The sequence below is a fragment of the Taudactylus pleione genome, unplaced genomic scaffold, assembly GCF_031769625.1.
Source record: "Taudactylus pleione unplaced genomic scaffold, aTauple2 ptg000016l, whole genome shotgun sequence".
Classification (NCBI taxonomy): Eukaryota; Metazoa; Chordata; class Amphibia; order Anura; family Myobatrachidae; genus Taudactylus; species Taudactylus pleione.
In genome coordinates this window covers 14,888,894-14,901,403 of record NW_028284418.1, presented here as the reverse complement: position 1 = coordinate 14,901,403, position 12,510 = coordinate 14,888,894, and the positions used below count along the sequence as shown (strand labels likewise).

Genomic DNA, 12,510 nt, shown 5'->3' with positions numbered 1-12,510 from the left:
TTCCTTGCAGAGATTGTGGCAGTAGTACATGGTGATTATTCATTTAGTTGTTTCCTCATTTATATGTCATTGCAGCTTTTTTTTTCTTTTTTTTTTAAATTCTAGATTTAGTGGATGTGTCCCCATCCACCTAGACCTAGGGCCGTTTTCAATTTGAGGCGTTAAGTCCGGATTCGCGGTAATTTACCGCCGATGGCGTCATTATCCCCTGTTTTAGTTTTACCCCGTATTCAATTTGAAAGACTTTACGCCTAGGCGTTAAGTCAATGCAATGTAATAGGCGGTAAAGTATCGCCTATGAATGGCAGGTGTTAAAAAGTGCAGAAATGCGGTTTTGGGGTGCAACATTTCGGGAACCCCGTGCATCCTTCAGCCAGTCCCCCAAAGGTAATCTGTGTAAAAAAAAAAGAAAAATTAAGAGCACCACAAAAATTGACATTGAAAAAGGGGGTGAAAAAAAAAAGTTGGGGTACAACCTTAAAAAATAGCGAACTTGACTCTGGGGGGTCCCCAAGTATGCCCCAAGTGTTTTTTTGATTGCAGGTGTTTGCGGCAGGTGGGTTTTTCATGATTTTTTTAAGTCACTTTAGCAACTTTAAAATATGCTGAACCCCATTTTTAAGTACCCCAAATTTGATGGCCATAGTTGTTTTGCCCTAAAAAAATCTTTTAAATGCTCTTCTGCATCACCTTATTCAAAGCCGCATTTATGCACCTGCCCCGGCTATTAGAAACCCCAACTTCCAGTAGTAAAAAATGGGGGTACCCATAGTGATCCCCCATGTCTACACATCTTTAGGGGAGTCCCTAGAATATTTCCTGAAAATTCCCGTTTTATTTAACCTGTAAAAAAAAGTAGTAAAATTAAAAATGACATAAGGTCCCCCCCAAAAGGCTGGCATGCTGGCACTTGTAGTTCCACTGTAAAGTACAATAGTCTTACAATTATTTGCCCCCCCATTACTCCCATACCCACCGCTCCAGGTGTATGGGGAAGAGCCCCGGGCATTCAGCGTAAGCCTGGGGTGCTCGGGAGGGGGGGAGACCCTTCTTTGGGGGGTCCCCGACTCCCCCGAGATCACCAGCTTGCGCTGACCGACTTGGGGTGCTAATGCTTTGGACCTGGAGCCCCGGTGATTGGGTCTCCGGGCTGTGGCATTACAGCCCGGTCGGTTGGGTCTGGTGCTGGTCTTAAATATAGGGGGTACCCCACGTCTTTTTGTCCCCTATATTTAAAACCAGCACTAGTCCCTGCAGCCTGGTGTTGGTTTCTAAAATACGGTGGAACCCTACACATTTTGTTCCCCGTATTTTTAGAAACCACCACTGGCTGCCAAGCCTGGGGCTGGTTCGGCTTTTGGAGGGGGGCCCTATGTAATTTTTTTTTAAAAACTTTTAACCCGTTTTTTTACAGGTATAAACACAACAGGAATTTTAGGGAAAAAATCCAGGAAACCCCCTAAAGATATTTAGACATAGGGGATCACTATGGGTACCCCCATTTTATAAGTCGTGATTTGTAATAGCCGCCGGCAGGTGCATTTTTGCTGAATTTTTTATAAATGACTTTAGGGACTTAAAAATATGCTAGTACCCATTTTCATGTACCCCAAATTTGATGGGACCATTTTTGAAAACGAAAAAAATAAGCTAAATGCCCTTATGCATCACTTCTTCAAAGTCGTGAAAAAAAAACACCTGCTGCAGCTATTTAAAAACCCGACTTTCTTTTGCAGCCAAAAACAGGGGTACCCATAGTGATCCCCCATGTCTGGACATCTTTAGGGGGGTCCTAGGATTATTTCCCGAAAATTCCAGTTTTTTTACCGCTGATCCTAGTATCGCCGGGTCCCGTTTTCGCCTACTTTCAAATTGAATACGGGGATACGCGAGCACGCTCGCGATGATTTAACGCCTGGAAAACAGGCGAGGTCGGCGTTAAGTCTGGGCCGCGTTAAGTTAACGCGGCTTGGCTCAAATTGAATACGGGCCTTAGACGTTAGAGTCCTGTGGAGCCCAGAGAAAAGAGGGTACCTAACAGGGCCAGCATTAGTAGGCATTAGCTACCAGAGCTAAGCTCTGACAGGCTTGGTATATTGCCCCTTATCACAGTTCCTATGTACAGCTATGTTTATGTTCACACTACATAAAAAATGAAGCAAACCTCCAAACGGACATTGTCAGAGGATTGACTACAAATCTAGGGGGAGATTTATCAAATCTTGGAGAGAGATAAAGTACTGTACCAACCAATCAGCTTCTGTCATTTTTCTAGCACAGTCCGTAAACAGAAGCTGACTGGTTGGTACTTTATCTCTCTCCACTTTATCCCCCCTCCCCCCCCTGTTTAATGAATAGATCCCGATACCAGGAACCCCTTGTGTCTTCTGCATTGATCATCTATAAAGAGCTTTAGGGCCTGATTCAGAGCCACTCGTAAGCGGCAGCTTGTTCGCTCCGAGCGATGTTTGCCCAACTGCGCATGCGTACGGATCGTTATACGCATGCGCGAACCAGTCAGTGCAGCCGAAATTCATGTGCTCGCAAAATAGCGAATGCCTGATAAATTGAGTGACAGGATGAGGCGTATGTGGGTGGTAACAGGGGAAGGTGCTTGAAAACGGGGAGTGGAGATCCGTTCGCAGGCATGCTTACAGGTCAAAACGGGCGTTTTATGGGTGTGCATAATTAAAACAGCAGCGTCATTGACCACGTCACTGGGTTTTTTTTAAGCCAGAACTGCTCGCAAAATTGTGGTAGCAAAAACCAACCACAAGAATAGCGAGCAGCTCATACCCTGTTCGATGTACTCGATTAATCTAATAAATAGCGGACATAACGTAGGATGCGAGCGGCCAGGGGGCGCAGTTTCCCAAAAAATGACCGCAAGTTTTGTTCGCTCGTTCAGACCTAGAGGCGTGAACAGACCACAAACAGCGAACGGTTCATTTGAATAGCCACCCCTATTTTCTGGACGAGCGAGCGCAAATAGCGACCGGCTCTGAATCAGGCCCTTAGTGCACTACAAGTATAATCAAAGTATTGACATTGAAACATCTATGGGATACTACAACTATCTTGATTTATCAAGCGGTGAGCAATTGAATTGAACTGTATCAGAATTAGATACATTTATTAGAATTTCAAGAGCAGTCACAGACATTGTTGCAATTTATAATCTGATATTATATTCTTCACAAAGAGATTTCTATGACCATTTTATGGATATTTATGAGTGTCATCTATTGTATGTATATTAAATGTGTTTTTTTTATGATTCAGAGACGTTTCTGATGTGGATCATTCTGGTAAATTGCACTTCACATTACAGCAACGCAATTTATATTTAGTTTTCCTTTTTCTCTGTTGTGCATGTCAGACTAGCAACTGACAATTACGTTTTTGCAGCGCTGTATATTGTGCAAAAGATCATTACTAAACATTATATTTTGATTCTACAATTTACAATTATATGGTATATAAAGCGACAGGTGTGAACTGGGGATTTCAGTTTTTTGCTGCACCTCAGTTCGTATTGTGCTTAACCCTAAGCCTAACTTTAACCCCCTAACTCTATACCTAACCCTAAAAATAACACAAAAATATACTGTCCACATTGTGGTGTTGACGTGTTAAATGGCTCCATTTTAACCATGTTGACATTTAGACCATCGGCCTTATTCAGAGTAAGAAATAGCAAGTAACTGTACCTGGACCAACCATCTTGCAATGCAAGGGGGGCAAATACATACAATTTTTTGCATGTAGGGTAAATACTGGCAGCTTTTGCCACCACTGGTGAAGCTGCAGCAGGTATTGTCCATCAGAACAGCTGTGCACAAGCCTGGAGCCCGCAGTGTAGATCACGGACTGAAGGTATAGAAAGAACACTGCTTGTATGGTATATGCAGCAAATATCAGCGATGGGGAGGTCCGTGTATGTACCGTGCATGGGCAGCTGAACTCACAGGCAAGGATAGTTCAGGTGTGGTGATAACACCTGGGGGGGTGGCCAGATAGAGTTGGCCAGGGAAGAGATAGGGGTGACCGGGAGATGCCGGGGATAAAATAATAGGAAGCTACAAGTAAGAATGAACATATACAAAAACAATGACCGGTTCGAACAGCACCACCTACGGTGCCCTGTGCCATGGCACATGTTGCACCACCCTAGTTACGGCCCTGACTCCCCATGCAGCCATGCATGAATGTGGATACAACATGTTAATTTACCAAGAATCGTGATTGGAATCTCGGGTGTAATTTAAGCAAACTCAGTCCAAAATAGAAGTTTTGAATAGACTACCTCCTGAGCGTCGTGTTTAGCAGAATAATGCACAGATCAGTGCAATCCATGCATGTTTTTGCCTGTAATTAACCCAAAAAAAAAAGTTAAATTGAAAACAAAAATGGTGTTGCCCAACCCCAAAGCATAACCAGCCCCGGGCTCTGTAAGCCAGTCCTGATTCAGAAAATACATGGGACAAATGTTTAGGGGTCTCCTGTATTTAATGAACCAGCACTGAGCTCTACGAGGTGGTCCTGGTTTTAAAACTACAGGAAAAAATGGTGTGGGGTTCTCTGTATTTTGAAAACCAGCACTGGGCTTCACTAGCCGAGTTGTAATCCTGCAGCCAGGGGACCCTTTCACTGGGTCCCCCACCCAAAGCATTAGCACCCCAAACTAGTCAGTCTAGGCCAGAGATCTCAGGGGAGGTAGGGATCCCCAAATAAAGGGGTCCCCCCTCCTGAGCACCCCAGGCCTGGGCTGAAGCTCTTCCCTGCACCCCTGGCAGGTGGGGGCAAGGTGTAATAGTGGTAATAATAATAGAGTAATATTGTTTTTTACAGTGGGACTAAGGGACCCAGTGTGTCTGGCCTTTGGCACTTGTAGAACTACAAGTACCAGCAGGCAGTTGACACCATTACCCCCACTGTAAACATTTTTTTATAAAATAACCACAATACACACACTGTAGACAGTAAAAGTTTTTTTTTACATACACTCACCTTGTCCCCGGTGCCCGGTCCTCTTCTCCAGTAGCATTCCGGTTTTTGACAAAAAATAAATTAAATACTCATTTACTCCTTGGCGCAGGTCGGTCCTCTTGTCCAGTAGAGTCCCCGGCCATTAAAAAAAAAATGCAATGACCCAAACCAATTTCGTACAGAAGAGCTGTATGTGTTTACATATGCAGCTTTTCCCTGGCAAGTGACGTGACCTACCCGCCAACCAGGCCGCTACTAGATTAAGCGGCTGCTGATTGTCTGTGAGTGGCCTGGCTGTCAATCAACAGCCAGTTCGATGATTGGCTAACAGACTACGAAACACATACACCATTGAAAAACACGATTCAGCAAAATATGGTTCAAGATTGGTAAATTTCAGTGTTTCAGCTGTCAAAAGTCTCCCGTGTTTCAGGGATGCTGTGAGTCTTTAAACTCTGGCAATCTTGGACCAGACACGATTCTTAGTGATTTATGAAATGTGTATTTTAATCGATTAGAAATCAATCTAAATCGATGTGTTTCAGGGGCTAAATCATACATTTACTAACACTTAAGAATCAATGTAAAAAAAAAAATGTGTTTGTAAATATGTGATTTAGCCCCTGAAACACAACATCGATGTTGATCGATTTAGATCGATTTTTAACTGACTAAAATCCACCTTTCATAAATTTACCTCTTATTGTCCATGGCCTGGATGGATTCCGGACTACAGAGAGACGGTAAAAACGTCAACAATGACAAGATAGATACCAGATGTTAGACAGTCAATAGGTCAACTGGGACAAAAGGTCGACAGGGACAAATGTCGACACATTAAAGGTCGACATGAAAGTATGTTGACAGGTGCAAATTGTTGACATGGTACAAAGGTCATTGTGACAATTGTCGGGCAAAAATAAATGGTCGACACAAGATATTTTTTTTTTAGGGTTAGGCACTTACCCCAACGGTTAGGGTTAGGCACTTAACGGAGGGTTAGTGTTAGGCACTAGAAGGGATGGTTAGTGTCAGGCACCTACCCTGACGGTTAGGGTTAGGCACCAGGAGGGGAGTGTTAGGGTTAGTCACCAAGGCGTGGGTTAGGGTTAGGCACCAAGGGGAGGGTTAGGGTGACGATTAGGGCTAAAAAATAAAAATCATGTGTCGACCATTTTTTCTTCTGTCGACCATTTCCATGTTGACCCTTTGACCCTATCGACCATGTGTACCTGTCAACATTCTTACATGTCAACCTTTAGTCTGTCGACCGTTTGTCCCTGTCAACCTTTAGTCCCAGTCGACCTATTGACTGTCTAACATCTGATGTCTATCTACAAACTATCGACCTTTTTACTGGCTATCTGGTAAAAATGTACAAGGTAAAATGCAGGAAAAGGCACCAACCAGGAATGGATTTTACGTACAGGCTGCAAGGCTGCTGCGCCCACTTCCCACCCAGTAAAATCTCAGAGACTGCACTGGCCGTGTCTTCCCATTGGAAGTGCTTTCTGCTAATCACAGCTAGATAGGCAGTCACAGGGGGAGGTGTATTCTCCCCCTGGGACTGCCAGTCCGGACTGCGATAGCAGAGAGCCACTCCCGTTCTATCATGCCAGCACTACCCGGCTTGTTAATTTGTGCACATGAGCGGGATCTCGATCTACAGACCCCCTGGACATAACAGGTAAGGAGCCGCCACTGCTGCCTGCAAATTGAAATTAAATTGAAAATTTTGTAAAACGGAACTGAAAAGTGTGCACTAAACATAAGTCAGCAGGTTCCTTTTCATGATTTTACCTTGTACAGCACCATATTTTCCCCTATTGGCAAATTTTTAAACTAAAAGGTTTTTTTTCACTTCATCCAGCCATCCTTATGCCTTGAATAGTATACTTATTAAATTTGGTGGCATTCTACCTATTAGTTAGAGCTACAGACAACTGTGAATAGGGAAACTTTCATTATGGCCACGTAGTATATAATTCTGTTAGTTGTTAGTGTGCTCACTATGGGTTTCTCCAGCTCCTCTGTTAGAACAACCCTCTAAAGGAACAGGTTAATTTGTAATACAACTACTGAACAACTGATAAAATTACTTTATTAGTCATAGTATGACTAGCAGGGGCAGAACTATGGGAGACAATGGAGGCACCTGCCGCCGGGCTCCAGCTCTGAAGGGGGCACCTCCTCCATTGTCCACAACATGTTCACCCCACTTAGGGCTGTAACTATGTACCCGGAGAGTACTGTCACAGCTGCCCAATACATGGCACCTCTTCCCGACACCTGAGAAGCCACCATACACTAGTGGAGAGCTTCCATATCACACGAACAGTTGCTGCCTTCGTCTATCTATAGCCTGTCTGCATGCGAATTGCTACATTACAATGTCAGCGGCTGTGTCGGGGGGCACCAAATTATAACTTGCCTCCGGGCGTCTGGGGTGAACTTACGCCATTGATGACTAGCCTACATAAATTACACCTAAAACCAACATTGTCTCTTTTGTTGATACCTTGTGAGTTGAGCTTCCTTTGTTTAGCTAACTGGCACTAGGAGGCTCTATCAGGTCGTCCAGTGCATCTAAAGGTCTGAGCAGGAGTTCTGCAGGGATGGGCCTTGTTTGGCATATAAAACCCTTGCCTTGTGAGCTTGCTAAAATACAGCCAGATCAACCGCTTCCAGGTGTTGATTTCCAGGTGGAATTGGCCCATCAAATATAAAATAGATAAAAGTTAAAGTGCACATACATGAGAATTAAGGTAGAAAGCACCCTGCTCATGAGTGCTTACACCCTAGAGGGATGGAGGGTATATATTATGTGTGTGAAAACCATAAAATTACTATGTTTCAAAAATATGATAACATACAATACTAATATACATCTCATATTTGAAATCTCTTTCTCCAAAATTCTTGATTTGCCTCAGTTGCTGAAATTTCTTCAGTGAATAGATTATTACTCCCAAGACAAATCAGAGGCCAAAGGGGCATAGCCTACTGAAAATCTGGTTGGGTTTCATGGAAAAGAGGTGTGACTAGTGCTGCATATGTATTATATTACAGTTTTAAAATGGTGAACATTGAAATAAGGAAACAAAACATATTTAATAGTGCAAAGGGGTCAGCGCGGGCTATTCAGTTGTTACGTGGGCGGCGATAATTAATGAGCGCCCAGTTTGAAATTCAATTGTTCTGGGTGCTCATTAATTATCGCCCTCTTCATGCCCTATTAGACTGGGTTTGGCCGTGTAAAATGGATAAACCTGTCTAAAGTCATGGTTAGGGCAAGCTAACTGCGGTTAGGTTGCCGTAACCATGGGTTTCTTGCATATTTTTGCTCGTACCCTCCTGAGGGTGCGAGCAGAAATGCCTGCACTGGTGGCTATCTCGCTCAGACAGAGCAACAATTGAATTGAATTGCTAATCCCAATCCTAGCCCTATCCCTAACCCACACCTCCCACAGCCTAACCCTAACAGTCCCCTCCCACAGCCTAACCCTAACCATACCATCCCACAGCCTAACCCTAACCATCCCCTCCCGCAGCCTAACCATCCCCTCCCGCAGTCTAACCCTAACTGTCCCCTCCCACAGCCTAACCATCCACTCCTGCAGCCTAACCCTAACCGTCCCCTCCCGCAGCCTAACTCTAACCATCCCCTCCCGCAGCCTAACCCTAACCGTCCCCTACCGCAGTCTAACCCTCCCTTTAGTGCCTAACCCTAAAGGCGGATACACACTAGACGATATGTTCCATGAGCGATATCGTCAGTGCTATTCCTGGAACTGCCAGGCTCAATGTCGGGAACAACATTGAGCATACACACTGAACGATATCATTAACGATATCGTTCAGTGACGTCACCCCGCCACATCCCTGAACATGCAGTATCTGATGATATCGTCAGATTGACTTGCAAGTTTGGGCGATGGAAGACATCGTTAACTATTGAACATAATGAACGACAACTATATCGTTATCGTTCAGTACATATCGTTCATTTTATCGTCTAGTGCAGGGCTTGACTAATTTTTCTACAATCTAGGAGCCAGGATGAAAGTGTAGGAACCAGACCGCCGTCCTCCCAAAAAAATTACAGGAGTGAGTGAGGAGCACAGCTCTGTGTGTTATGCAACTGTTATACACACTATACTAGCCCACAAAATGTACACAGTTGAATGGATATAGTAAAACGGAGGCCTTCTCACTTCTCTGCACAGCTCCCCCTGGGCCACATTCCTGAGCACCTACCTCCCCAGGCAACCAACCCCCACAGCCACACTACTGAGAGGGTACCCCCAGGCAAACCACCACACTGCGACAACATTACTGTGCAGCATCCCCCCGGGCAAACAACCCACACCTCCCCCCACCCCCTCACGGTCACATTACTGAGCAGCTAACCCCCCCCCCCAATTGCCACACAACTAGGGGGGTACCTGCTGACATACCACTCCTCCGCAGCCATGCCGCCCCCCTCGTGGTCACACCACTATCCCTCTATCTCCGCAATCCCTGGCCACACATAAACCATACCTCCGAACATGACCCTCTCCAGGAGGGACACAATGTTCTGGTCCTGGACTTCCCTGGTAATTTATGATTGGTGGAGGCTCCAGAGGTGGGGCTGCAGTACAGTCCAAAATTCAAATAGGGGAGTCACACCAACTGCCAGTGAGTCCCAGCCAGTGATGTGTGGCAGTGTGTGAAATGACAGTTGGTGTGGCTCCCCTATTTGAATTTTGAACTGCGCTGCAGCCCCACCTCTTACCAGGGAAGTCCAGGACCAGAGCATTGTGTCCCTCCTGGAGAGGGTCATGTTGGGAGGTATGCATAAACCATCTTACCGGAAAGCTCTATGCAGCCGGAGTACAGCAGACAGCCGGGACGTACAGGAGCATAAGCACAGACTGGGACAGACAGCAGGAGTCACAGCAGGCCCGGGATGGAGAGGCTGAGTCAGCGCAGGCCCAGGACGGAGAGGAGGAGTCAGTGCAGGATGGGATGTACAGGAGAAGCCAGCGCAGGCCAAGACGGACAGCCAGCGCAGGTGACTCTCAGCACATGCACCCCTGTGCATGAAATGACCACTGCAGTACTACAGACACTAATCTGCACTGGGGCTGACAAAGGTTTACTTCTGCCCTCCTTGCAAAATCTGGTAGCCAGGCAGCAAAATCTGGTTGACATGGCGACCTGGCCCCCAGGATTTGTCAAGCCCTGGTCTAGTGTGTATGCGGCTTAATACTCACTGTCGGAATCTGTCAGGTATTGTGACCGTCAGAATCCTGACTACATCCCCAGATTGGTTATCATCTATGTATCAATGTGCAGCCATCATATATATTGGACATACCTGTGAATCATACTTGCCAACGCTTCTTGATTGTCAGGGAGCCTTCTTGAAACAGTAGCTGTCTCTCTGTCTCCCTGAAGAACCTAGCTATCTCTCTGATTCTACCTTACCCCCATTATGAAGCTGTTATATAAAAATAAACAGAGATATTTACATTCAAATGGGATCATTAGTATCATTTCCCTGCATTGGTTATAAGGCACAGTGATCCCTATGGCTACATGCATTTTCTGTAATGTATCAGTGTGTTTTCATAAAAAATTAGATCTTACTAACTGCTTTTGGGGTCGTTTACATTTGGATGTAAGTCAGTTTTATGACACGCCTCTCAGGTGTAGCGGTACACGCCCACTTTACCGCCGCGTTCATAGTTATTGCTTTCACAATCTCCCTGAAATGCTTTTTCAAAAGTAGGCAAGTATGGAGGAGATACTGTTAGTGCTTCTGGACCATGCTAACTGTTTACTGAACTGAAACTGAACCAGGAAGCTGCTGTGCAGGCGTATACAGTCAGCAAGGCAGGCTCCATGAGGCAGTGAGGGAAGGTTACTGCTACATACTGTAACAATAGCTAATGAATGCTTTTCTATTGTTGCCCAGGGTTCCATTTGTTTTGTAATTTCTAACTCTGCAGCTGCTCACTCACACCGTATTATAATCAGACAGCTTGTACCCATAAGCTCTGCCATGGCATTACATGGTGTTACTGAAGTCATATCACTGGTTAATCATAGATATCTATGATATTACTAAATATCAATGCTAATAATTTATGGGGTAACATCTCATTTACAATGTGGCGCTTATTGTGTTTCATAAGTGACTGACTAAACCTTGGTACCCACAGAGTGAACATGGAGGACATAGTGATAGCAGGAATAGCGGGGAGGCTGCCGGAATCAGACAATCTGCAGGAATTCTGGGAAAACCTCATAGGAGGAGTGGACATGGTAACAGAGGATGACAGAAGGTGGAAACCAGGTAAGTAGCTTACTTTATTAGACTCGGATTAATGGGAGGGCTGTATGAATGGTGCATTTCCCTGTGTCCTACAAAAAAGCAGGAGGAGGATGTAAATCATGGGCATAACTACCATAGGTGCAAGGGGTGCAGGTGTTATGGGGCCCAGAGCTGAGGGGGGCCATCTTCTTTGTCAAAGTTACATGCGTTATATACATTTTTCACAATTGGGTAATACATAGGGGTGCTTACAAACTTTTGCTATGGGGCCTTCAAATACCTAGTGACGCCCCTGATGCAAATATACATCTTTGTAACGAATTAAACTGAAAGTGTAACATTTTCAACTTGTAATATAGGTAGCTCTTGATGTATTCACATAAGAAAAAGTATACAGTATCCGATATCCAATTTCAGGAAGAAAAATAAGTTCTTTTTTGGATTTCCGCTGAATCAGTAACCTGCTTGTTTTCATTGGCGTTTTATATACTGTATATCATTTATTTCATTGTATTCATCAGGACTGTATGGATTACCAAAGAGAAATGGAAAGCTTAAAGAAATCAACAAATTTGATGCCTCATTTTTCGGTGTTCATCCTAAGCAGGCTCACACTATGGATCCGCAGTTACGTTTACTTTTGGAAGTGTGCTACGAGGCCATAGTAGATGGAGGTGAGGTAACTATGAGTTGGGGATGGTATACTTAAGGGACTGAGGGTAGGATGTATCAAGCCTTGGAGAAAGATAAAGTAGAGAAGTTGCTCAAAGCAACCAATCAGCTCCTAACTGTCATTTCAAAGACTGTGTTAGATCAGTGGTTCCCAAACTGTGCGCTATGGCACCCTGGGGTGCCTCGGGACACTTGCAGGGGTGCCTCAGGTTGGTGGCCCAGTACGAAATCAAATTATTTATGGTCAATGTAATGTAAATATGTGGACAAACAGAAGCACAAACCTGTCCGCCACCACCACCTAACTGACCCTAAGGGTGACAGATAAGCACAATCTACTTCACTTCACTAATTTACTACATTTTTTCTGAATTTCTCAATAACAAACTTTTGGCTTAGGGGTGCCGTGAAAACAATGCTGATACTCTAGGGCGCCGTAATTCCAGAAAGTTTGCTAACCACTGTGCTAGATAAATGACAGAAGCTGATTGGTTGCTTTGAGCAACTCCTCCACTTTATCTCTCTCC

At 44.7% G+C, this 12,510-nt stretch overlaps 1 protein-coding gene across 1 annotated transcript in view; it reads left to right on the top strand.

The window, feature by feature from the left end:
• The window catches only part of FASN (fatty acid synthase), a 143,549-nt gene that overhangs the window by 36,188 nt on the left and 94,851 nt on the right, over nucleotides 1-12,510 (top strand). The window contains exons 2-3 of the mRNA XM_088474922.1: nucleotides 11,199-11,332; nucleotides 11,833-11,985. Coding sequence (XP_088331048.1) covers nucleotides 11,206-11,332; nucleotides 11,833-11,985 — 280 coding nt within the window. The 5' untranslated portion in view covers nucleotides 11,199-11,205. The remainder of the gene's footprint in view (nucleotides 1-11,198; nucleotides 11,333-11,832; nucleotides 11,986-12,510) is intronic.